Source organism: Andrena cerasifolii, chromosome 8, assembly GCF_050908995.1.
Source record: "Andrena cerasifolii isolate SP2316 chromosome 8, iyAndCera1_principal, whole genome shotgun sequence".
Taxonomy (NCBI): domain Eukaryota; kingdom Metazoa; phylum Arthropoda; class Insecta; order Hymenoptera; family Andrenidae; genus Andrena; species Andrena cerasifolii.
The window spans coordinates 16,279,344-16,306,607 of NC_135125.1; the positions used below are offsets into that span (position 1 = coordinate 16,279,344).

At 41.3% G+C, this 27,264-nt stretch overlaps 2 protein-coding genes and 1 long non-coding RNA gene across 14 annotated transcripts in view; 1 reads left to right on the forward strand and 2 right to left on the reverse strand.

Annotated features, from left to right (window-relative positions):
- Positions 1-26,269, forward strand: part of Shep (RNA binding motif single stranded interacting protein alan shepard) — a 43,048-nt gene extending 16,779 nt beyond the window's left edge. For 2 of the 12 annotated variants that reach the window (XM_076818867.1, XM_076818875.1), the window contains exons 2-10: positions 11,006-11,425; positions 12,481-12,695; positions 12,863-12,921; positions 13,103-13,248; positions 17,392-17,549; positions 17,637-17,790; positions 17,868-18,062; positions 18,221-18,313; positions 18,438-19,203. In XM_076818867.1, coding sequence (XP_076674982.1) covers positions 11,006-11,425; positions 12,481-12,695; positions 12,863-12,921; positions 13,103-13,248; positions 17,392-17,549; positions 17,637-17,790; positions 17,868-18,062; positions 18,221-18,313; positions 18,438-18,587 — 1,590 coding nt within the window. In that variant the 3' untranslated portion in view covers positions 18,588-19,203. Of the gene's footprint in view, positions 1-11,005; positions 11,426-12,480; positions 12,696-12,862; positions 12,922-13,102; positions 13,249-17,391; positions 17,550-17,636; positions 17,791-17,867; positions 18,063-18,220; positions 18,314-18,437; positions 19,204-23,722 lie in introns of those variants that run through there. The other 10 variants (XM_076818869.1, XM_076818868.1, XM_076818870.1 and 7 more) reach the window with 10 other exon arrangements.
- Positions 10,364-11,011, reverse strand: LOC143372569 (uncharacterized). Its single transcript, XR_013086307.1, has 4 exons — positions 10,908-11,011; positions 10,725-10,832; positions 10,613-10,660; positions 10,364-10,481 (listed from the first exon to the last, which is right to left on the reverse strand). It is a non-coding gene; the product is annotated as an uncharacterized LOC143372569 (long non-coding RNA).
- Positions 22,707-27,233, reverse strand: LOC143372568 (ribosome biogenesis protein WDR12 homolog). The gene is made up of 9 exons (XM_076818880.1): positions 27,044-27,233; positions 26,848-26,933; positions 26,559-26,769; positions 26,339-26,479; positions 26,092-26,267; positions 25,931-26,001; positions 25,611-25,857; positions 25,405-25,537; positions 22,707-25,326 (listed from the first exon to the last, which is right to left on the reverse strand). The coding sequence occupies exons 1-9, from the start codon at positions 27,109-27,111 to the stop codon at positions 25,188-25,190; spliced, it is 1,272 nt and encodes a 423-aa protein (XP_076674995.1). The 5' UTR covers positions 27,112-27,233; the 3' UTR covers positions 22,707-25,187.
- Between the last annotated feature and the right edge of the window lie 31 nt (positions 27,234-27,264).

Consider the following 27,264-nt stretch of genomic DNA (forward strand, 5'->3'; position numbering starts at 1 on the left):
CAAAAAACAAAAAAGATTTCGTTGGTATATTAATGTATCTTCCGATTGGCGAGGAGAATTTTGCGAAATATTAATTTAAAACAAAATGGCGGCTATTTAAAGTTGAAATCCTATTTTTTTCGTGAAAAAAAATAGGATTTCAACTTTAAAAAGCCATCATTTTGTTTTAAATTAATATTTCGGAAAATTCTCTCCGTCAATAGGAGGATACATTAATATACTAACCAAATCTTTTTTGTTTTTTGATTTTAGATAATCAATCTAGTTCCGAATGGCAGTGCTCACCGCGAAAGCAAATTTTTAAAAAGGCTTCATGGATGTAGGTTGTTGCTTTATTGTAAACGCAAATATTTTTCCACGAAAAAATTACCAAATGTTCTTTAAATGTTGCTCTTTTAAACACAAAAAGTTTTGTAAAAATATACGCTTCCGCTTGTTCAAAAAAAAATCACAAACATTCGCCTCTTTTCGGCCGCCTGACTACTAGGTATAAGCAGGATGGCGTTTCAAGCTAATTTTTGCTTATATATTGCCCAAGGAACCTATATAGTCCCATATTTTTTTGTTCCCTCCTCTCCCCTTCGGATCCTAGCAGCAGCAGCGCACCGGGAGAATGGTGGTTTCCCATCTTTCCCCGGTACACCGCCCCGTGATGCTTAACTTCGGTGATCTAACTGTTCGCTCGTTTACATAATGTGCTTTTGAATCCGTCTTTATCGAAACCTGTCAGCAATTATATACACACGTACGTTTTTCGATAACGCAAGTGTCCCGAATTTACTTAGTATTCAATCTTTCGCGAATAATCATTTCTATTCTCCAAACATTCCGAATCATAAGTAAAACAGTAATTTATTCCTCGTATCATATCAGATAAAACTTTACCGCTACAACGTACAAGTTTGAGGTTAGGTTTGGATTATTCTTCGACAACCCCTGCTAGCATGTGTCTAAGACACTGCTGTAAGTTTAGAATATACTCCGCAAGGGTTTACAATTTATTCAAGAGTGTTTATTTTTCGACGAGTTTTGTACAAGGTTGAATTATGCCGTGACATGTTCCGATTAATCCACTGGCGACAGACTCGATGCGACCGCGTCAGCCATGGGCCCGGGAAATACGAATGGAACACCGGCGTGTCACAGCGTTGCGTGGCGTCCGTATCTTCTCAAGGTGAAGAAACGGAATGTCCGGTATGCGCCGGCAAAGAGGAACTCTTTCGCGGAGGGATGAGCGAGCCCGACGACTGGTTCCCTCTTACCTGTTCCCCCTCCCCCTCTCCACTTTTCTTTTCCCCGTCCCCCGTCGGAGCCATTAAGGCCGCTCGCGCATGCGCAACCACGCGCGTCCGTCGATGTCCAGCGATGGGACCGATCCAATTTATTCCGGCTAAAAACATTCGCCGATGGAAGCTCGCCAATATCGTTTCTTGCGCGATGCCTTCGACCCCTGCGTTGCGATTCTTCAACTAAAACACACGCACAGCATATAACATAGAAGATAAACCAGCGCGCGTCGAAGTTGGTAATTTATCTACGTTCGCTGTTTATACTGCTCGCTTACTAAACCATAGTCCTCCGATTGTTTACGCTTAGGCCGTTTACTTCGAGATAACAACTTAACGCGTCTATCTGGAATTTACATGGGAATCGGCGACGAGTTCCAGCGTCGCAAGAGCGCGCGAGGCTGTTGGTCCCATCGCTAGCCGCATGCACGCCAGCGCCGCGTGAAACGACCAGTGGCGTACGAGGAGTGGGGGAACACTGATGGGCGATATCGAGCGCGTTCTTAAAGTTTCGCTTCCTCCTGTCTCGGACGTCTCTATCATCCTCGGATGTATTTTATACGATCGTGCCGCTGCACAAGTATTCGTCACTTACATTACGATACTAATTCGAGTACGCTTTTAACGCAGCACGAAAGCAATGAACTTGGAGGATTTATTGCCGCGAGCGTGAATCACGACTTTGAAGGTTCGCTTCGGGCGGAGGGGGCCGATGGCTCGATGCTACTGTCGCGCAACTCTGCCCGAGTAATCCAATCGAGCGCGAAGTGAAAAGTTAGGGGCCAAAAGTTAATTCACCGCGGTGGGGAGTTAAAGGCCCGTCTGACCCCTGAAATTGCGAAGCGGGCTGCGCCAATGCGCGAGACTAGTTGGAGTACCTGTACGGTCTATATCTGTTACCGCCCGTGTCCACCGACTGCATGTATCTTGGCCGTGAAGCAGTAAACGGGATTAAACCGAGTTGCAGTCCTCTAACGCACGGTGAACTTTATCTGCTCGCTTCATCGACTCGCTCGCATGCGAGAATTTTAGCGCCGTAACGGTGCTTTTAGAAATTATCCGCCGCGTTTGGTATCGGATATCGAGCGCGTAGCCGTTCAATTCATGGATATTAACTTATTCCGCGGCGGCCGGGCTGGTTTCAGGCACCGAACTTATTGGGCATCGCGCGCAGGCTGTCCAAACTCCAAGTATATCTACTGCAAGTTTATGAGAAGGTGATTCCAGCCACTGTGTAAATCCCCCATCTGCAACGTGCACCGTAAAGAAGATAGTAGACTTACTTCATTTACCTCGTCGTATATTTTACAACTGTCTCTTGTATATGGCAGTTTAGTTAGTCAAATGGAATACTGGGGCGGGGTGGATACGTAGGGGTTGCCACAGGGTGTGGCCGCATATAACCCGCTGATATATACAGAACTTTCCAAGCAAACTACGCAGCGAACTAACTTTACGTAACTTCGCAATTTCCTTTTAATGCTCGCTGGAATTGTTCGAAGAAGATGGGGTAGTTCTGTCAGTCGCGATTGAAATCTGCGAATTTCGAAGATAAAATAAAAATCTGCGATTTTTGGTCTACGGAAAGAACGGCAGTATGAATGGAAGTGTTATTATTAATCCTCGCAACCGCTTTGATTCCGTTGGAAAGAGTCGAGCGACGATTGAACGGTTATTCTCGCCAGGCGGATGCTTCCGAGGGAAAACATTTCGCCGGGCACCGTTCGCGGTCCACGCTAATGGATCTCCTGTAGCCACGCGTTTCAGCAAAAAGAAGAGGGCGTTATCGCATTGGCAGCGCGAGTCCGCGCGCTAATAGAGCGTAACATTCATGCGAGATCGTACAAACCAGCGCTGTTTGGCCTGGCCTGGTATGTGGGACATCCTGATATCCCTCTTGGCAGGTCCTGCTTCGAGGTGTATTAACATAAAAGAAAGCCCAGCCCGAGACGCATCCTGCGGAGCCATTCGGCTTCCGATTTGCCTGGCGATTCAATCCTGATAACTCCAGCCTCGAGGACGGTGGGCTCGGAAAGTAATTATCGATCGTTCCATGGACTTCGGTCCACTTTTGGGTGCCTCGGCATTTTGCTGTGGTGTTTACGATGTTCCTGTAATCAACGGGAAGGGGATTTGTAAGGGACAGTTACTTAGGGATGGAGTCTGCGCATTAGTAGATTTATTTCGATCGGTTCCATTGGTTTCTCATTATTCGAAATACTTTTCTTTTAGGAAACCACTCATTTATGGGGGAAGGAACTTGTAATATTCGTGGAATTGTACGGAATATACCTGCCGAGGAAACACGATATTATCATAACCAAACCACTGGTTGGAAAACTGGATACGCCAGCTACTCCAAATGACAAGGTGTCATTAGACACTATTGATACTTTGCTAACGTCTAAGACGAATTGATACAACCTAGTCAAAGGGGATTAACTTACAAGCTGGCTCGCGTTACGGCCACCGGGAATCAAAAGGTCCTTAGGAACACTTCAAGCGCTCTGGCAAGGGAAGATCCCGAACCCGAAAATTCAAAAAATCCTGAAACTTCGTGAATATGTAGGTGATTTCCTCCTGATTACAACGCAATTTTTGTTTGCTGCCCAAATTCACTCGAAGGGGGTGAAATTAACCCTCGAAAATTCGGCTATTTTCCGATTTTCTGTCATAACTCGCGAAATGTAAGAGATAGAAAAAAAGTTTCGACACAAAAGTTACTTCTTTTAATTAGATCTATCATTTGGTAAAAGAAAATATTTTACAGTTCACGAGTTATAACAGAAAATCGGAAAATAACTGGATTTTCAGGGGTCAATTACATCCCCTTAGAGTGAATTTGGGCAGCAAATAAAAATTCCGTTGTAATCAGGGGGAAATTTCCTACATATTCACGAAGTTTCAGAATTTTTTGGAATTTCCGGGTTCGGGATGTTCCCTTGTGAGTGGATTACCAAAGGATTTCCAAAGTGCCAATGGATGGCTGATAGGATAAATAAAGTATTAAAAGCCGGGCTTTGTGTTTCCCGTTGCGCAGCGAAGTTTCTACTCGATCCCGAAGTATTAAGCTTTTTTCCAACCGTCCGAAGTAATTCGGTCGATTGGGGAATGGAGGAAAGAAGTGGATCAATCGGTAGAGCGATTCAAGAGGGGAAAAAAATAAGGTGAAACACTGTTTTAGAAAGTGATTACGAGAGTCGCTTGACGTAGTTTCACGTACGCTGGACGACTCGATAAGGAGCCCCCGCCGTTATCATTTATCACTGACCTCGTGCGGTCACGCCTCTTCGATAACAAGAAAGAATCGCACCGATCCCTGTGCGTCTTCACCCTTTATTTCTATTCGGTTAGTGCATCGGCCAACTCGAGCACTTTTATTAACCTCAAGGAGAAATTCATTCCCCCCCCCCCAGAACAAATTGAGCGCGCCTTTTATTCCTGCAATGTTCCGCTACAAATTTCAATCCCGTTTCTACGGTTTGCCGTTCTTCTCAGACACTTCTTTTCTTTCCGCCACATTCTCCTAAAAACAGAAGGAGCCAATTGCAAAGGCGGCTACTTTTAGAGTGCACCCAGATAACGACCGTCCGGAAGTGTGGTAGCAACGGAAACTGGTTCGCTGGGAGGCCACTAATTCCTCGAAATCGAAGAAACCACCTCCTTGCCTCCGAATTGCTGTGGCGGTTCAGAAAGTTTTACGACAATGCCCCTGGCTACGCTGCAACTAGGGAATACAATCCTGGGATACGGTATTCCGCGATCCCGGCTGTTTTTTGGATTCTAAAAATCCCCAGATTTGATGTAAATAATCCCGAGCGTGTGGGGATTTTTTAAAAATGTGAATTACTTTATGAACACCTAAAAAATATAAAAATAAACGGAATAATTAAACGTAGTCATTTCATAATAATAAGGACAATAATAATAATAATGATTATTATTAAGTCGCATATAACTAACTAAACTACATTTATTTTTACAATGATATTCTCACTTTCCACATTCTATTTCGAAATCGCAACTTGTCTGAACAAGTAAACTCGAAACATTGTAGAATATGTACTTTGGGTGCTTCGCTGTTTCTTCGTTCGCATTTCCAAAAAGTCCTCATCATTATGAAGAACCATAGTTTACCGATATTATCTACTTATCGGGTCATTCCACGCGAAGTCGGACACTTTTCGGAGTAACATTTTGGATTTTGGTGCAACTTGGATATGCTGTAGTCTTTAGGGGTATATAAACATATTCTCGAAGGATTTTTCGAAATGTCAAAAATTGTGGATGTTACAGCTCTTTGAAATATAGTGTTTACTATTTTTCCAAAAATTATAACTGTTGAACTAGTAAACTGATAAAAATCACCTTTTCGGTGCTTACAGTGCAGATATAAGAGTAGCTAATAAAAATTATTTCACTTAATAAAAACGAATATTTGTCCCTTTATTTAGTAATTGGTCTAAACAAATGGAATTTTATAGTTGAAGGCACCTTTTTAAAAATTTGGAAAAAATAGGAGGATAAAGCCCTGTTTTTCCTCTTTATGGACATGTTTTGAAAAAGGTGGACGTTTTAAAATTGGCCAAATGAAAATTAATTGAACGTAACGCTGCGTCAAATCACACCGGCTCGACGAGTACCGCACGGCCCGAGCGAGACCACAAAAATCCCGCAACCCCGGGATCGTAAACAATGACCCGCGGATTGTATTCCCTAGCTGCGACCCGCCGGTTCCTCGACCGTTCGCGGCTAGAAATTCGGCGTCGGTCGATAAATCGCCGACGTTGTTGCCTGGTCTGTTCGCGAACGGTAAAATCGTTCCACGTCCTAAGGGCTGGAAGGTCGAGAAGGATGCCCCTAATTGACCTAACCTTTCGACGCTACTATATCAGCAGCCTACTACACCTAAAGTGCACGGCGACCTCTGGGCCGGAGGGGAGGAACGCGGCGTCGCCCGTCAGCGTGGGCCAACAAAGGATCGGCGTCGCAGAGCACGGCGGAACGATTTCGCCCGTAGACGCCGCCGTTTCAATTGAACGGCATGCAGGCAACGTGGCCGTTGGTCACTGCGAAATAGAGAACGACGTGTGAAATGGGTATCGTGATGTACCGACCGGATGCCGCTTCCTGCTTACCACGTCTGCGCATCATTGTAACGCGCGCCGTACCTAGCGATGGGAATAAGACGATCCAAGGCACCTAAGTTGACCCTTGGCGCGCAGTATCGACTGGTCAACGCTAAGCCTGCAAATATTCCCCAAATGCCAGGCCCCGGGACATCCCGCGAGCTTCGGACGGTTCAAGTTCCGCTCCACTTGGATTGAATTTTTCCCGCGTCGATTAGAGTCATCCGGAACTCTGCTGGTAAGGAGGGAAACAGGAGAGGGAGGAAGGAGGAAGGGGCTGGTAAACGGTGCAGGAAGTGACGAGGTTCGAGTTTCATGATAAGTGACTTTCGATCGGTCTCTGTCGACCAAGCAGCGACTCTCTCCTCTCCTCCTTTTTCTCCCTCCGCGCCGTCTGGCTCTCCAGCAAACGGTGAACCGCGTTATCACAACTATGCCAAAAATGCCAGCCGACGAGAGAGGCCTTTCTAAAGAGCCGTGGAATGCGGCGCTCGAAAGTCCTGGAAATCGCCCCCTGCCCTGCGATTGCGACAGATGCAGCGGCCGAGAAAGTCCTTCGCGCGAGATCGCGGCGGTTTTATTTTTGGCATCGCTCGCCTGCAATCAGTCATCCCCGCGGCAAGGCGATCCTTTGATTAGTGGATACAAATGTCCTTTCCCTCTGACGATCTTGTGAATAGAGTACAACGCGGTGTTACTCTATTCACAAGATGGGGAGACGCGTCTCTTTGGGAGTCCGTCATCAGGTGAGCGCCTTCAGTAGAGGCTTTGCGAATTTACTTGAGATTAAAAGGGCCAATTTTTGTTGTCACGCGCCTGACACTTAATTTCTGCGTCTACTTATCGGTTCAGGGATGTGAAAATACTAATTAAGGGGTCATTCTGGTAATCAAGCCGCTAAATTCGACAACATTCAGGTTTTTTCTTCTCACAACGAGAGTATTTTAGGTGTCCGCCTCCGATCATTTTGATTTTTGGATATGTTACAGAGGACCGAAAAATAAGAAATACGTGTTTTTTTATTTTTCCCCGTTTTCATATTTTGGGGGGTGAAAACTGCGTTCAAAGTTAGGGTTGAAAAATCATTTTTGTGGAATATCTCGAGAACTATTAGAGATAGGGGAATAGTGTCAATGGACGAATTTTGTGTCCATGTATGCGAAATATGACTGACTCACCAGATTTTCAAAAATCCACAAAAATGATTTTTCAACCCTAACTTTGAACGCAGTTTCACCCCCCAAATATGAAAACGGGGAAAACATATCCAAAAATCAAAATGATCGAAGGCGGACACCTAAAATACTCTCCTTGTCAGTGAATACAATGAATAACAATGTCAAACTTTCTTTCATTTATTAAGCTACTTATAATGTTTACGGAACAATTTTTTAAATACACTTTTAATTGTGTTTATTCAATGTAATCTGGAGTTCAAAATCGCGCCTTTGAAAAGACGGCGGGAGTGATTTCAGCTGACAGACTCATCTGAAACAAAAAAACCAAGCTGATTCTTAATCATTATGAGTACCGCTATCGCAGGTGCCAGAATTAACCACGTAAGTCAAAATTTAACAAAATTGCGCGCATTCAAACTTCAAGTAATAATGGAAAATTTCGATACTTGAAGTTTGAATGCGCGCAATTTTGTTAAATTTTGACTTACGTGGCTAATTCTGGCACCTGCGATAGCGGTACTCATAATGATTAAGAATCAGCTTGTTTTTTTTTTTGTTTCAGATGAGTCTGTGAGCTTAAATCACTCCCGCCAGGGTGGTATTTCTTTTCAAAGGCGCGATTTTGAACCCCAGATAACATTGAAAAAACACAATTAAAAGTGTATTTAAAAAATTGTTCCGTAAACATTACAAGTAGCTTAATAAATGAAAAAAGTTTGACATTGTTATTCATTATATTAACTGAGAAAAAAACCCTGAATGTTGTGGAATTTAACGGCGTGATTACCAGAATGATCTCTTAAGTTAACTAGCGGGTTGGTACAACATGTTGTGCCTACGCATTAGTTATGTTAATTAATTACAATTCATCATGAAATCCACCACCCACGCAGCAGTTAATTTTGAAAGCCTGTTCCGAAGCATCAGTTCGCTGTAAAATCGAGCTATCGGGTACCGTGTCACTACATAATCATATTCCTACACTTCCGTTATACTACCCCTCGCAGAGTGACGCTACCGCGTTGGCCCAGACCGTGACCTAAACCGATCGCACAGTCCGCATTTGTTGCGGCTTGCGCTTGTGGGCCGAATCTTCAGATCTCCTAATTTCGCATATTTCGACCGAGCTATTTATCGCATTTTAATATTCCCTTTCTACGATAAAGCACCCTCAACCCTAGGCTCGTATCATTTATGATTCACGGAGAGCACAACTCGAAATAGATAAAAGTAATGAATCACTCGGAACAAAACAGCAGGCGTCATCGCGAATAAACAAGTGAACAGGACAGATAATTTGGTCGGCGCTTGGTGGTCAGTACGCTGGCAGCAGGGGAGATGTTTTTTTATATTTGAGGGATTATCGAATCTCGCTGTGGGTAATCGCGAACGGTGACCTTATGCTCGATGTAAAATAAATATGGCATAGTAATTTCACGATTACGCGATTACTTTGCTTCGGTGGGATTTAATGTTTGACGAAGATCTTTACGAATCGGCCGCTTCGGCGAAATCTGCCACAAAAGAGGCGTCCATTATCTTATCGTTGCACCCGTAATCGTAATAACCTTTTCGGGTGGACGCCGAGGGAACGAAAGGCAGATGCAAAAAGCTTCTCTCTGCTCATCTATTAATAATTATCTGCATTACGCGGTGCTCGAGCGTGACAGATAAAAGCTGAAGCTACACTGCATCTATATTATAATCTGTTCACAGGAGCGTGCGCACGACGATAGCTATGATAAGTCCCGTGGCGTGATGCGTCATTTAAATAGGAAGAGAGTTGAAACGGGCTTGAGGAACAAGTTACTTAACCGTGTCGCTTTTATTATCTGGCGAAGGCGAATCGACCCGATCAAGGTGTAACTTTTGATAACGGGAACACTCGATACGCGGTGAATACTAAATCGATCTAAAAACAAGCAATTCCTTCTAAAAGGAACGCGCTGTACCAGCGCACGAGGAACGGTCGAGCGAACCGTTCATTCGCAGAATTTTTATTCCAGCCGAACGGCTTAACACTCGATTAAGTGTTTCGACCTTAAGCGGTCTTATTCGTCAACTGTCCAAACGTCTGGCAACATCTGTGAAAATCATCGGTGTACCTTAGCCTCGAACTTTCTGTTCGACAGAGAAGGAATTTTAATGATAATCCCGCCACCGAGGCTCGGTTAACGAATCAGGATTTTTTTCTCTTTTTCTTCAAACAAATTTATTTTTATCCTCCAAGTGTAACAAGTGAAACTTACGTACATTAATGGCCCATGCAAGGGGGCATTTAGGTTCACTCGTTATATCGAACATCTCGAGCGAACTTCCAGTTACCGCCGCACATCGCAATTAAGGCCTATTTGCATCTATGTACGAAGAAATTTATCTGGCAACAGACCAGCCGATTGTGCCCGCTGCAAGCACGGACTTAGCCTCTGCGATGTCTTTACTAAGGACATTAACTGACCCGAATTTGCCGTGCAAATGACTCTAATTAGGAAGCCGTAACGTTACCAGCGAGAGCGCCGTCCGATTTCAGGCTTCATACCTCCAAATTGCTCCGAAGCCGCATAGTAAATACATTCGCAATCACAATTCCATTGCCCTCCGACGTTATTGCACTCTCACTGCGCTCGTTTTCTTTTCCAGAATTCCCAACGCCATCAACACCTCGCCCTACGTAACATTAAGAAACGTCACGCCTCGCGTGACTGCGCTTCCAATTAACATTATCGCACACGATACCCTCTTAATGCGATACCAAACGCGCGGTACCTACTAGAATCTCCATGTCTCACGTTCCAATCTAAGGTGAATGTCTCAATTTCTGCTCGTGTCCGCATTTCTGCTCATTTCGTATTTTTCTTATTATTATAAACGCCACGTTTCTACTGTAGCTGCAACAAAATAATTCTAAATTATTTGAACATCTACGCGAGTGCAGTAAAATTAAACTATTAGTATCCGATAATTGGGCAGAAAATAGATTTTGCAGTAAAAGTTCTTATTTATTAACAAAAACAGATACCTTATTGTGCTCTGGATGTAGATTTTGTACTGTTCTTGATTATTTTAACTAGAAAACAGGTGATTAGGTTTAGGGTCAAGTGAATCACCGTCGTGCCCGAATTTCTACTCACCGAAATTCAATATATGCTGTAACCTCTATTTCTGTTCGAAGGCATTTTATTTTATGCTTTACTCTTGTGTTACGAAACATCTCCATAAAAGATGTAACTTATTTTAACCTGAAAATGCAACATATTACGCGAGCAGAGATACGTACATCGCTATTTTTCGTGAGCAGAAATTGGGACATTCACCTTATCTTCCGCGAGGAGTCACCTGCCGTTCCGTGGCTCCGCGAATGGGATGTCGATTAATTCGAGACCACTGACCAGTTTCTTCTGCTGTATTTCAGGGTACGAACGGTCCGAGACCGACGTACGTGGGTGCTAACAATGGTAACGCCGGTGGCGCCGGGGGCGGTGGCGGGGGTAGCGGCGCGACGGGCGGCAGCGTCGGCGTTGGTCCTGCAAGCGGTGGAGGTGGAGGTGGGGGCGGTGGTGGTGGGCACGGGCTGAAGGGGAACACAGGCGGCGGTCCACGAGGCGGGAACCCGGTGCAGTATCGTGCGAGCGGTGCCGCGGCTTGGGGCGCTGCGCCGCCCTCTCACGCGGCTGCGGCTGCGGCGGCTGCTGCTGCTGCCTACCCGCCGTACACGCGATACCCCAGCGCAGCGGCCGCAGCTGCGGCGGCCGGCCAGATGCCCGTCGGTGCACAGCAACTACCGCCTACGGCGAATCCTTACGCCACAGCCACCTACGCACAGCACGCGTCGGTAAGTCTATACGTGCCTCTACTGCTCTCTTATGTTCCGCTCCTGGCAGACTCTCTCGGGGAAGCTTCGTCAATCGTTGAGGAGAATCCACGGGCCTTCGATCGGGTCGCGCCTCCGACTGCAACGTATGCATGGTTGCCGGCTGCAGAGGGGTTTGTTGCGCGAGCATTGTTTACAGTACCTAGAAGGGACATAGCCAGTTTACAGCTTTCAGGCTTCGGAACAAGAGGCCTGGAAATCTTACCACCCGAGAAAACTGACAAACCTCTTGTCCCGAAACCTCAAACCTGTAAACCTTGCTATATCTTCTAGGCTATCTATTGATTCTCTTTGGGGTATGGTGCGTATACTTTCGTGGGGTCACCTGTAAAGGTGCTTGGAACATAAGCGAGTGCTTTCTTATGTATACGTACCTTGTTATTGGGACAGGGAATTAGAATTTCGTAACGGTCAGTGGAAAATTCTAGACTTCGCGTAGCGAAAGGGTTCACAGCTTTATGAACCGGGTGGGGCCATGACAACGCGGCATTAGTGCTCCTTGCACGATGCGCTATCTTACCGACGTTCTTCCACTCGAGCTTTCAAGGATGATTCGGCTTCTCCCCGATTGGTAAAGAGATTGTCGATCGATCTTTCGAAATATGTTTGTTTTCTTTTTGTTACGGAACCAGAGCTACTTTGCGGTCTATTTAGTTGTGCTCTTTGTTGTCTGGACTGACCGGCACTCCGGCAAAGTAGATTATATCGAGTACCTGACCCAGGCCTTTCGTGACGCATGCATATAGTTGCCTTAGATGTTTCAACGCGCGTCTCCTTTCTCGGTATAACGAGCTAGATTGATTTTTGGTCGTACACTGATACTTTAATAAATAGAAATTGTGAATTTCATGGCGATCTTAAACTACCCAGCTAATCAACTGTGAGAGAAAATTCAGTATTCAAATTTCAATCGTTTACTGTCGTAGCGATTTCGCCAGGATTATTTTCTATCTCATTAGTCACGAGGCGTGGTATGGTATATAATTTTATATAATATCTTGCCTGATGCATTGCAGTATGGTGGACAACGGGTGCCTACAGCCTCCTCTCCAGCTAACACTAATAGTAGCTCGAGCAGCGCTACTGGTAGTCAAAGTGGAACAATGAGCACAAGCCTTAGCAATAATGCTATACAAGGACAGCAGACAGAACAACTGTCGAAAACAAATTTGTACATCCGTGGCCTCAACCAAAATACAACTGATAAGGACCTTGTTAACATGTGTTCTCAGTAAGTTGTTTGTGTAATTTAACGAATGCCAAAAGTCTGTAGCGAACTAATAGTTAAATAGCGTGGTAACGGTGTAGTTTTAACATTCCCGATGGGATCCGAGTGGCGTTGGAACCTGCTTTGTCACGCGGGGAGTGCGTCGTTTCTAATGCACTGTGTTTTTGCAGATATGGAACTATTACTTCTACAAAGGCAATTTTGGACAAAAACACGAATAAATGTAAAGGTACTACGTTAAACTTTATAACATTATTTGCTTCGCGATTTTGAAGCGCTTAGCGTAAGATACAAGCATCACTGTCGAAAGTAGCAATTTCGTCGACGTTGCCTTGCACTTAAACATTTAGAATATCTATACGGGGTAATCGTTATTCTTTATTCATCTGTATTGTAATTGTGTGTTACAGGTTATGGATTTGTAGACTTTGAGTCACCAGTGGCGGCAGAGGGTGCTGTGAAAGCACTGGTCGCCAAGGGCATCCAAGCGCAGATGGCGAAAGTGGGTATCTGGTTGCTCCGTAGACTGCCCAGTGTACGTTGGTTGTGCATGCAAGTACAGTAATACCAGAGTAACAGTAAACCTTTCTTCTCTTTCTCTTTCTCTTTCTATCTTTCCCTTTCTCTCTGTCTGTCCTCTCTCTCTCTCTCTCTCTCTCTCTCTCTCTCTCTCTCTCTCTCTCTGTCTCTCGCTCGCTCTCTCCTTTCATTTTTGTTTCTTCCTTCTCTGTTGTTCTCTCTTTCAATCTCTTGTCCCATTCTGTGTCCATCTGTGATCCTCCTGTTTTCGCATATTTTCACATACCTATTACACTCCCATTGATACATAACTGTTAAATGCCATTAATTTGAGAAAAGTTCTTATTCCAGTACTACTGTGACAAACATGTATACACAGTACCTTGATATATTGTTTGTATCATATAAAATTGGATGAAAAAAGTATTGAAATTTGAATCACAGTGTGGGTGCCATGGTCGTCTTTTATAATCCTTTGCATAGTTATCAAAGAGTGATTTCCGAAACTTGCTACTCGTGTCTTTTTATGTACGTTGAGTTAAATTTTATTATCACATCTCTGCGCAAGGATAATGGTAATAATAATTTATAGTATTTTATCGGAATTTAGTGTGAAATGTTAGCGAGTTTTCGTTCCTATTTTACATTGTTCCATTATATATGTTAGCCTGAGTTTATAGCTTATTTTTTAAAGAAGATAATTTTATAAAATACTATTCGATACTGCCATAAGGAGATCTGTGAAGAAATTTCTTAAGCTACTCAGATTCTATTACAATTATCAAAAGACAAGCATGGCATCATTTTCATGGCATCATTGCTCTGCTCTTCAGCCCCTCTAGACACGCTTAGAATTTACGTCTTGACAAGAACTATTTAGTACTTTACAAACCATTGCGTCATGTAGGAAAACTATTTTTTAGTATAGTGATATCAGATTGGAGCAAGATTACAAGTGTTGTAAAGAGTATTTAAAAGATTGGAAGTATCTAAATGTAACGACAAGTGAGAAAGGCAAACTATTAGCGAAATAAGATAGTGTAAACTTGCGTATCCTTCGGGTGTGTATTTATTATTCTCTGAGCAAAAGAGAGTACATACTGCTACTAGAGGGGTGGTATCAGATACGAACTATATTTTCATTGGTAACGAAAATTCCGGAAAGTTCATATAAAACATTCTGAGAACTAAGTTAACTTTCATGGCTAAGCATTCAGTTGGATGATGTATGTCTTTACCGTGTAGGGAAACAGTTGTTTCGTTATCAGTGAAAATATAGTAGCAGGCAATTATGCGCACATCGAGGTAAGGAAAACATTGCTCTTCCTATCGAAACCTGTCTCACTTGTCTGAAAATCTCTAGTATTCACCAGTTCTATCTGTCATTCTGTCTTACATACCTACCAAACTATCGATGCTTGTTGCTGTACCTCGGCCACAAAATTGCTGATACTGCTGTGTCAACACATTTATAATTCATGTCTGAAAACTGCATTCGTTTCAGCACTAATTCAAGCCTCCAGCAAATATCTAATGTGCTCAAATATCTGTGTTTTAGTCCTACATAAAAGAATAGTTTCACTGTAATAGTAAACAGACTTCTAAACTTCTTTAGATCGCTCTATTAAGATAGATTGCTTTCAAGTACAACAGTATGTACGCGTGATACTAGTAGTTGCGATATTCGATCGCAGACACGATATAGTACATCTTATTCAATTTTCAGTGCAATTTATCGGAGACACCTTTCTGTACTCCTAATCTATGATACGGAATTATCAGAAACGATGGCTTACATTCATTTAGTTTTCCATTCCTGTTGGTCATATTTATTTTTTACCTACATGCGCAGATTTCTGAATGGAAATCATTGGCTCCTGCCTATGTTTATTGTCCAAACGAAAGAAACAAAAAAAAACTAACTTGGAATGGTTCTTCTAATCTGGCCGCGGTAAAAGCACGGGGTGCCATCAGCAGCTGTGATGATGTCAGTCGCATGTGATATGATTACAACTAAATAATGTACCCGTCATTAACTGTGCTCAGGGTACATGGTACTTACTTACCAGTTAGTGGTGCTATGTGAAGATCAGGTGCTATCTTACTCCCGGGGTGTTGGTTGGCTCTGATTGACACACTTGGCTTAAATAATAAAGTTTAACCAGCACACCAAACGAATTTGGATGTGTATTTGGGAATCTTTGAAAGTTTTTAATTTTGCAATGATTTAGCACTCTAGCTGTAGAAGTAAAACATAATCGAACACTCCATTTGGTATTATTACTTTACAATTCTTGTAATGTACTTAATCGCATATGATTTATAGAGAGGTGTACGAGATGCTATGAGAAAAAAATCCCTTATACACATTCGCACTTGATCGAGATGTACATCATTTTATTGAGATACAGAAATTTATTAAGATATATTATGGTTTTACAATAAATAAATATGTATACGTACATGGGCATATATGTATATGATATTTAGTACGAATACATATACATATATTTATATATATATATATAATGCCATCAGCTTGGCTTATATCATAATATTTTCATTATTTATTTTTTTGTTTTAATGCATTCGCAAGATTGAAGTAAATTGTCGTAAAGTATAAGTATATTCAAGTAACTGTAGAGTTGATTGATTTTTTGAGAGAAGTGGTGGATCTCAAAATATGCTTGAGGGTGCATAGACATTGAACTCAAGTTAGAGTTAAGTTTAATGTACATATATCTTTTCCTTTTTGGTTCTCTGCGTATGAAAATCATAAGCGAAAGAAACTTAAGCATGAACACATGTATATGTATGTGCATATATCTTACATACAATGTGTCTTCTGCTGTATTGTGACGATTTGTAATTTGGCTCACTTTCATTTCTGTCTCATGATGTAACTGTATATATGTGAACATGCCTGTGCTTTTTATCATGCTTGTCTCCAACAACGTGTCATATGTGATTGGAAATATATTACTGCTTTGAATGGTTATTCTTGATATTGTCTAGTGAGAAGCAATTAGTTGGATTGCATTACTTACTTGTTATCTGTGATGTAAGCATATATAATCGTTGGAATAAAACTTACAGAAAATTGTAGAGAAGCAGTACAAATGAAAAGAATTGTGTATGTTGTTCACTAAATTTTACTATTGTATTAGCAGCATAGAGGATTACCTCGCGTTTCAACATATTTAATATACTTTCGAAAGAATGGTCACTTTTCTTTTATCGAATACTATTTTAATCAAATAAATTACATACATTAATGATAACCTTGCCATTAAACATCGTTTAATAATAACAGGAATGATTGCACAGGCGATATTCACTACCGTGACAAACAATATGTATTTATATACGTGTGAGCATGCTTTGTGCATAAATGTAGGATATGTTTGAAATTTGATTTTAATTACAAGCACCGTAAAGCAGATTTGGAGAACCACCAGAATGTGGTAACGTAATGCCCTGAAGCATGATGACCTTTCGATATTAAAGAAAATAATTATCTTGATTCATAATGATTCGTTTTTTAATACTTGTCCATTGCTATACTCAAAGTTAGATGAAAATAATCGTCATAGTTTAAATGGTCTTTTTCGTAGTATCTTGTAGATTAATGTAATTTTTTGATAAAAAGAAAACATCTATAACTTATGTATAAGGGATTTGTGTTTTAAGTACCTTGTGAATTTTAGTTTTTCAAATTTCTTGCATTTATATTCAATTTAATTTTGAGTTATGTCATTTTAACATTCGGAACGAATTTGTACAAATTGCATTTGGACCGGACACTAGTATCTTTTTCTTTCTTTCTTTTCTGCGCAAAGAGTACACAGAATACACACTTAGTGATGTTCATCTTGTACATTGACATGAAAAGTCCTTCTTACAACCTTCACGTATTATTAACTCATCGTTGTAGTGATTTCGTCTGTGCATTCATTCATAATTACAATTACACAGGAACATGCAATATATGTTAATGAAGAATGTTAAAATGATAGATATAAATCTTCTTTAAAATTTTTATATATTATATATGTATATATATATATGTATATATATATATATATATATATATATATATATTTATATTTATATAAATACATATACACACGTTCAAGAATCTACTACAATAAGTTGCATAGTATTTTTACTCTCTTCTCAGCAACAGGAGCAGGACCCCACAAATTTGTACATTGCAAACCTACCATTGAGCTTCAAAGAAAATGATGTTGAAGGTTTACTCGCTCAATATGGGCAAGTTATCTCAACGCGCATATTACGTGATACCGCCGGACAAAGTAAAGGTGTTGGATTCGCGAGGTTAGCACTGTTTGCATTTGCTCTTAGTATCGCGGAGCTGTTATTTAAAATTCCTCTGACATTCCGAACGCCGTATCTCTGCTTCAGAATGGAGTCCAAAGAAAAATGTGAACAGATAATACAAATGTTCAATGGGAAGGCTCTGCAAGGGGCTAAGGATCCTCTATTGGTGAAATTCGCTGATGGCGGCAACAAGAAAAAATCATTATACAAAAGTACAATATGGAGAGAAACTGGAGAGGTAATTGGCGTTGTTGAAGTAATCATTAAGCAGCGCGCGATGCACAGTTTTTAATAATGCTACGTGTATTGTTATAGAACATGGCTTTGAATTACGATACAAGCGGCGTTGGTCAAAACGGGGTTGCAACCACTCATATGCTACCTGCAGCCACTCTAACACAATACAGTCGTCATTACGGCCAAGCTTTACCTGGTTACAGTGTACCAGGAACCCCTTGGGTCACTCCATACTTAGTGCAGACAGCCCCTCCACACATGCAACAGGTCGACGTGAGTTTTTGTACACATTTTTTGCTGTCTTTGTTACGCTTCTCTAGCACTTTTGCGCACTCCCTTGACACGGTTTTTATACTAAGCTCAAGGTGTAGCTCGACATTAATAACAGAGATGCTTGAACTTTGGAATTCATCGCAGACTTTATGTTACAGATGATGCCATCAGCTGATCCTAGCAACCCACAATACAGTATGATTCCTCAGCTTACTACACAAATGTCTACATTGCATCTTGGCACTGGTTCCGTAAGTATTTTATCCTGATGCTTCCTGAACATTTTAGTTCCGTCCTCTGTTTAAGAATGTTTCTCAACACATCAATGTCTGTTCGCTTCTGGTTGTAAATTATTGAAAATCTTTTGTTTTTCAGTACATAGCAGCAAGCCCGCATCCCTATCCTTACACTACTTACCCTCCTAGCATTATTCATACCATGCCATTGGGTGATTCTGAACAAACAAGTAATGCGGCATCTCCTGATGACTCCTACCAACAATACCAAGCTCAGCAGCCCAAGTAGGCTACGGTTTTTAGGTATAAACAATATTTTTCAACGGTTTCCTAATTCAATCACCATATACTGGGATCGGTTTTGAGGAGGCGAGAGTTATTGGGTTCACTTAGAAGAAACAAAAACAAATGATGGTATTTCAGATACGATTACACCGAGGGTTACGTAAGTTAGGAGAGCCACACCTGTTGATACGAAGGATTATATTAATGAAGAATAGATGAGACTAAATACATTACATAAAGTCAGATAAGATTCTTCCTCATGATAATTGACTTGCCAGCCATCTTTTATACATTTTATCCACCAGATAAAATAGGTGAAAGTAGTTAATATTTTCCAACGATTAGAGAATGAATGTTGTCATAAGAAAGGAACGGGGTTACGAGTGCTCGTGTCTACATCTACGTTTATTCGGCACCGGCACGGCTCCACTCGCTGTGCATCGCCGACGCATCATTACGACAGTGACGGAACAAAAAAAAAATTGATATTCTGCGACGGACAGTTTAGTGTCAAGCTGATAGGCTTCCAGGATTAACTTTAGGTATTACATTTACTAAGGAGACGATAAGTCGAAGCTGAACGCTTGAGAGTGTGAATAAATATTTTAACAAAAAAAAAACTGTAAACTATAAAAGAAACGCTGCTCAGAAATATACAAAGGAGAATTCTTCCCAAGAAATAATAATAATAATAAATGTAAACAGAGAAAAAAAGCACTTCCAAATGCTAGAGTTGATAATGAAAGAAAAAAAAAACACGCATTCAGATTCAGTTGATTGTAAATCAGTGGTACCAACCGGACTCGTGCCAGCTGGCTGGCCGGTGGCTGGGCTGCGAAAGAAGAGGCGTTGATCAGCGTTTCTTTCTCGCGAGGATGCTGAGGAAAAGACTCTTCCTTAACAGCGCACAACCACCCCATCCACAAAACTGCACTCTCATCACATTTGTTTCTTTTCGTTCTCTTCTGTTTCGTTCAGACATTCCAAGCCAAGGCACATATATTGTATGTATGCATCGCCGCGCGGAGATTTTTATCTACTTTTTACGAGTACAGTTCGCGTTCTCTTTTTTTAAAATCACGTACGACTATATATTTTATGGACGAAAAAGAAGCGAAGATTTAAAAGAAGAAGCTGGGAGAAGAAGATAAATAAACAAAGTGAAGCTTTATTTCTAAACAAAAAAAATATAAAAAAAAAACGAAAGAAAGAAAAGAAAAAAAGAAAAGAAGAATAACTTCAGGATATATGTAATATTATTATTGTAACAAGAACGAAAGGAACATAGTACTTTTTAGAGGATTTATATTTATGAGTACAGTTACTACGAATCGATATCAGTTTTAATTGTACAGTGAATACAGATATTTTTTTTAGAATTGTGCCTTTTTCAGACAAATCCGCTAGACAAGGGATCTGCTGAAAAAAAATATTATAATATATTTTTACGTCGGGTATGTAAATGCGAAACTTGAGCCAAATTTTCATCTTCTAGTTAAGGGAATATAATTGTCTTTGCGTTTGTAGCCAGTTAAATGTCCACTGCGTTCGTTTTTTGGTTACGAATTCGAATAGATTTTGTATGTGTATAGTTGCCACTTGACGGGATTGGACGGGCCGGAAACCACCGCATAGACGGTCCGTTTTGTGGAGTCTAGGAACAAAAAAGAAAAAAAAAAGAAAAAGAAATCAAACGGCGGATCATTGTAAACCGAAGGTATTTCAGCACCGCCCGAGAAGAAAGAGAGCGAGAGAGCGAGAGAGCGAGAGAGAGAGAGAGAGAGAGAGAGAGAGAGAGAGCAAGAGAGAGAGATAGAGAGAGAATGAGAGACAGTAGGCTTGTTACGACGGGGATACGATAGATAGAGTGTAAATTAATTTATTATATCGAACGAACGAATAACGCGTTACTAAATGAACGAAGATATAAATGGGACTGGAGGTGAACGATAGGCGGAGAGGATCGAACGCGCGACGAAAACGGGGAAAAGACGAGGGGGAAGGTGTAGAAGTCGAAGGATTTTTTCTATCTACTACGCGATATCTCGAGTAAGAAAAAGGGAAAAAGAAGGAAGAAAAGAATAAAACACACTCCTCTCCTGCGTTCCTCTAAGCCCGTTTTTTTTTCTACATCCGGCACAGTTTTCATGTTGTCTGACTTAGATCGAGTCGGGGAGGAACGATTTAGCAGAAAGCTTTCTACCAAATATTGCGAGCTCCGGGCTCGAAGTGGCGGGCAGGTAGTTAGATAGAGATTAGAGGCGATCGTAGCTATTATTATAATATTACAATAATATGCTGTATTATTATAATTAACGATTACTATTATTGACGTCATCTAAAGTATGAAAGATTTTTACACTGTTGAGACTTGAAGTAAATAATATATTTAGTTTATTTTGGTACATCACGATTTGATGACAAGAGATAAAAGATGAGAAAAAAAAGTGGTATGAGCTATTTTTTAAGAGACCGATTATTACTCGATTTGAGTCCATGCATTAAGGGAGATTAAAAAAAAATAAAGAGAGAAAGAGAGAGAGAGAGCGAGAGAGAGAGAGAGAGAGAGAGAGAGAAAGATAGAGGCGAAAGGGAAAACCTATTTGCGAGCGTGTAATTGTTGCACAAGCGATATTGTCACCACGACTGACAACAAAAATCACATGTGATTAAATAGTGAATTTTGAAGAATTTTACTAATAGACTTGTACTAAATAACTAATTAATTATTGTGACGACCAAACAAACGAGCAGCCATTAGTTGCTGACCGAGCGGAAGAACGATGGTTCGGCCGACGAGGAGAGGGGGAAAAAAAGGAGAATATGAAAGAAAGAAACGCCAGCTCCCGCAGATTACGGAGCCGCACTTGAGAGCGGGTAGAGGGGGAGGAGAGAGGGAGAGAGAGAAAGAGAAAACGAAAAATCGGAGTGCACGGCATAAACGAGCGAAAGGGAACGAAGAAAGAAAGCGGGCGAATGAGAGTAAGAGTGAAAGGGATTATATAAAAAAAAGAAAAGAAGAAAAATGCGCGAGCTAAAGGTTGAAAGAGGGAGGAGAGCGTGAGACGAGGAGAGACAGAGAGCGAGTGCATGGGGAAGAGAGCGAGCGCGGTAACTATTGTATAGAAGAACACACCGTGAAGAGAGAGGACACAGCGAGAGATGTTGTGTAGTTAGTGTTGACTATGAATAGGCTAGGCACCATTTTGGATAGGAAGTAATCGATTTAAGTGATTAAGTTTAGGTAGATAGTTAGATGATAGTTAGGATTAACTAAGCTGCCTCTCCGTGTTGAACGATACATATAGGTGGAGGCACCGTTCAGCCTATGCACCTCGCACCCGTCAAGACTGACTGGCTATTCATATTAATGATAAATATATATTATTCTACAACATATTATTCTACTGTAATATAAATAGTAAGGACTGCTTGCTGCGCACCGCGGGTCGGGTGCTTGGGCTGGCCGGGCGTGGTTTAAACCGAGAACACCCAATCTTTTTTGGAAACCTCGTTTTCCAAGCAATGCTGCTTTCCGTAAAAAAAAGCTTTTCTCTAGAACTCTAGCGTGTAGCCTCTTTCTAGATTAGAAATCACAACACTGTAGTCGTAGGCTGATTGTAGAGAGATGAGAATAAAATGAGAGAAACCGTAGGGTGTTTTTTAAGTAAACAAAATAATTATAACAAAAAAAAAATACGAAAACGTAACGTTAGTCGAACGAGTATCGGCTTAAGCGAGAAGTGGCGAGGCCCCGCGGTTCACACTTTTCTTACGGCGGCGCCGAGCGCGCGCCGCCACCACTTCGACTTGTACAGTCCTTAGGTTCATCGGGAGTTTTTAAGTCATTTGTTTTTCTTACATTGTTAAGCGACAGGTTTCTTTTTTCTCTAGCTGTAACGAGAGGATCGCCGTTTTCTTTCTATCGTCCCTTCCGACCCTCCCCCTCCCCCTCCCCGCCCCGCCATTTTTTTTTCTCTCCTTACGTCTTCGTTCCGCTGATCCCTCCCCGTCCGTCTCTGTCGTTTGTCGCAAAGAGGAGACGAAGGACATGTAACTCTCTCCAGAAACGATACCGTACCGTCTGCTTGATCTTTTTTATTTTATTTTTTTTTTTTTGGGGGGGTTTTTCGTTTTTCGTTTCTTACCATGATATTGTTATGCGGTTGTGCGACCAATGAGAACATGATAGAGATGCAACGTTGAAACGTCGAATTAGCCAGTTCGCACGCGTACGAGGAATCGATATAAGAGAGGAAAGGGAATGATGGAGAAGAAGAAATGGAACTTAGGTTCGGATTAATTTAAGATGGCGAGGCATAGCACGTAATGAAATTTCTAGATTAAGGCAAGTGTGTCATAGCTAGTTAAGAAAAAAAAATAGGGACTCTTAGAAGTCGATAGGTGCTGTAATAAAGAAGAAGATGAAGAGGAAAAAAAACAAAACAAAGTTTAACAACGGTCAGAATTAGATTTTTCATGAAACTCGAAATAAGAACAGGGCATACGCCACTAAAAGTGCCCTTAGTTTATTTTGGATCGTTTAAAAACGCTAGTCTTTGTGTGAGATAATGTGGGGGTTAGATAGGGTCTTCTAAGAAAACGATAAAAAAAATGGAAAAACCGAGAAAAAAAGATACAAACGAATACTGACAACAAGAGAGAGAAAGAGAGATATAGCGAGAACGCAAGAGCGAGAGAGAGTGATGCAAAAAAAGATGTGAGAGAGAGAGAGAGAGAGAGAGAGAGTGCGAGAGAGAGAGAGAGAGAGAGAGAGAGCGAGACCGGAGCATGGGTGTGTGTAGGTGTATGCATAATTTATGAGATGCGTACTTCAAAAGGAAAGAAAGCAAAAAAGAAAGAAAAGAAAACATCTGCCCATTACACACAACACACAGACTGCAGACACACTGTTACTGTAAACTGCACACTGCGTGTGCACGCTCTGAGGCGTCGCTCTACACCACTTTGTACACGGGGTGTGCACCGTGAATACAGTTTTAGAGTTACTTACAAGTATGGTTTGGTATATTTCAAAGTGAAAGAATCAAATTCTTAATTATTATCGTCCCTTATTTTTGATCAATAAACGATCTGTTTTGGGGATTTATTCGAATAATTTTCTTTTCCTTTCCTCAGTTGTTTTTGCCGCGAGCCGCTGACAATCTCTCACGCATCCTTATCGCAAGATAGAAAGGAGAGAAAGAGTGAATCCCCAAATGCCTTGGCGATACCTGCCTCCCGCGCACTGCGCGTCTTTCTTGTGCTCTTCCATCTGTAGTTTAGAGATTCCGTTGAAAAGTAAACTCTGCCGTTCTGTTTCGCCCAGTTTCCGTTACCCACGGGCAGTTACAACTGCGAGGAAGGAACATATAGAGTCTGTAAAATAAAAATCTTACTCTCCGTACAAAACGATCAGTGACTGTATCTACACTGTTACTCCACGATATGAATGCCTTCCGTCGCATCGAGAGTAGCGACTACTGTAACATGCCTTTTTCAAAGTGGAAATAAAGAAGCCCTGACACTTCTTCTTGGTGTCCCTTTAGGACTGAAACAGAGCTTAAGCGAGTTGAGAAGAGACAGGGGAGCACACACACACACACGTTCTTCGCCATTGGGCATCGGTTAAACGGACACATATATAGTATTTGTTAACGTGTAGCAGAGTACAGCATTTGCAATAGACTGAAACAACAATTGTCCTTTGTAAGTAATGTTTAAAGTCGTAAGGCCCCCCACATTATCCTAACGTATTGCGTAATTACATCCAGCGTCCGCCTCTAATTATAAAAGAAGAAGACGAAGAGAACTGACGGTAGAGAATTGTTTCTTGCGTGACCGCGGAGAATTGACGCGCCATTAGGGACGAAAACGAAGCCTTTTTTCCTCAGTACTTTTATTGACATCTTTACCACGCTGACATGCGATTTGTACTGTCCCGAGTAAAATGATTTCTGATTTCTGCGCAATAATGGCGATTCGAGATTCTTAAAACTGAGACACGAGACGAAAACGAGAGACGAGGTGCTGGCAATGTACGAACGATTAACTAGATCTCCTCTTTTGTCAATTAAGTGGTGGTTTTGTAATGATGTAAAATACGAGGGTAAATTAAAAAGAAAAAAAAAAAGAAAAACTGACGCATTGCGGAGACTCATTGAAATAAAGGTGCGAATCTGATTTGACGCCTAGAGCTTTTTCTTAGGATATTAGAACACTTCGGTCAGAGGCGCGCGTTCTATTTTCTTTTTTTTTTATTTTGTAAATGTATTTATTTTTACGAGAACAAGTCTAACTGGCTTTGTATGTACGTCGTCTCCCGATTTGCATTCACGTTGATTTTGAATGCGTTGTTGCAGCTTACGCAGCATGACCGTTTGTTTCTATTATTTTACAATTGACGCATGATTTCGTGATCGACACGTTTCGTGAAGGGGATATATCAAATTCTATTTCGTTTAGAGCGGTTATATTGTTTGATTTAAGGTATAATAAATACTAAAATAATAAAAAAAAAGAAGCTTATCCTTATTAATTTGCACTATATATAGGCGACTTTGTCTGTTGTATTTAAAAAAAATTACACGACATTAATTTATCGCTAATGAACGACATGTTTCGACTTGAATATTCTTACAGTGTTATCTGCACCCCCAGACACCATGAACTTGGGATTCGACCAGTTGCAACACAATACCTTATCCTCGTGACCGGAAAGGTCAAATAACGGCGCTTTGGGACTGTAAAGAAACAGACATTTTTTTTTTTAAACAGTCGTTCGCATCCCTCTGTAACTACGTAATTATAAATTATCCAACCTCCTGGTGTCCCAAAGTTTCATATCGTTGTCGTATGCTCCCGAGATAAAGAGGCTTTCGTTCACAGTGGACCATCGCACCGATTGCACCCACTGCGTGTGAGATGTGAATATTGTTTTCACAAGTGTTCCTTCTAAAATAAATTTACAATTATTATTATAGAGTTCGCAATGCTTCCTAATCCTATAACAGAAATCAATCGAGACCTGTGGATCGTGGATCGTACAATCTGATGTGCCTATCAGCAGACGCTGTTACGACAGCGCGGCACAACGGAGAATAATCGATATCAAAGAAACTTTTATTCCCAGCAAGTTCGTGTTTTATTCCCCCCAATTCCGTGTCCCATACTTTCATCGTATGATCCCAGGAGGACGTTATTACTTCCGTTGTATCCGACCACACTATGCCGCTGATAGCTTCTTTGTGGCCTTTCATCGTTCGCGTGGGCACCTACGCGATGCAATCGCACATTATACTAAATTTTTAAATTATACACGTATCTTTTACCAATTGTTTTGCTTACTCTAGTCTTGCCGTGTTCTGATTTCAACTTTTTCGAGGTGGATTCACCGTCTTCGTTCTCGTCTTGATTAGCTGAGGAGATCAACAAGGATAAAGCACATCGAACATTCCTTTCCACCGTTAAGTAGCTTCAATTCTCATTATATTATGAAGTATATTTACAAGTCGACCAGATTTTGAGCATCGTGTCCCAGGCTCCAGTTGCCATCAACGTTTTGTCGTAGTTAATGCTGACTGCTTCTAATCCGCGCTCGTGCCCTCTGCATACGTGTATGCAATCTACTGAATTCTCTGCGATATTCCAGTCCCATATTATGGCCGTTTGATCGTGAGACGCACTGTACGTTTAAACGGAACATAAGAATTCTTTAGAAAGCTAGATTTTAGTTTTCGTGGTTTCATTGATTACCTAACGAAGCTGCCAGTATCGGAACTCAATGATATCCATGCTACTGCTTTAATGGGTGACGTGTGGCCAGGAATTACAAGATGATGTTTTCCTTTCGATGTCCAGATGTGCAGTGTATTGTCGTAGCAGCCTGTTAATATCCTATTAAACACATTATTTAGCGTAAAGCAATTATCTTTCCAAACCATATATGCTTTTTACAAATGACATGAAATAGAACCATTTCTCGCAAACAGCAACAGCAGATACCCAATCGTCGTGTATAAGGCAATCCTGCGGCTCTGGCGGTGGATACTTTTCAACGTATTCTACATTTATCACCTCCTCTGTGGAAACACCTCTTTCCACTATGTGCTCGGATAACGCGGTACGTAGAAATTGAGAACACACCAAAAAATCAAATTCTGTGTCGCTCTGTATATCGCTCGATTCTAGAATTGGAATAAGCAATTACGCGAATCGATGTAATTCATTACAGTTTAGTGAGTGGCGTACAAACGGCATTATACCTTTCAATAGTTCATTTACTAGGGTATTTAATTCATTCGGCACGATAGATGTGTGCACAGACAGTGGGAAGTCTGGCACGGCATATCTAGAATTTGGAAAATCTGTTTAGCATGTATACGCTTAAGTATATGTATGACGGCAAGTAGGCTAACCTCTCAGTGCGTTTAATGAGAAACAAGTGGAAAACGCACTTACTGTTCTTGTTTGGTAACGAATCTTATTTGTATTTGTGGAGTATCGTTGTTTACGCTGTTATTAGCCATTGTGGCGTTTCTATTATTTGTACGACGCTTGCGTTCCTTATATAAATCATAAATCGTGGAGTGGACGCCACACGTGTATGCTACATTTTAAACCACCTTCTATCGATGCCAAGATCGATTACTCGAAACAATCGAAACCTACAACTTATTTGA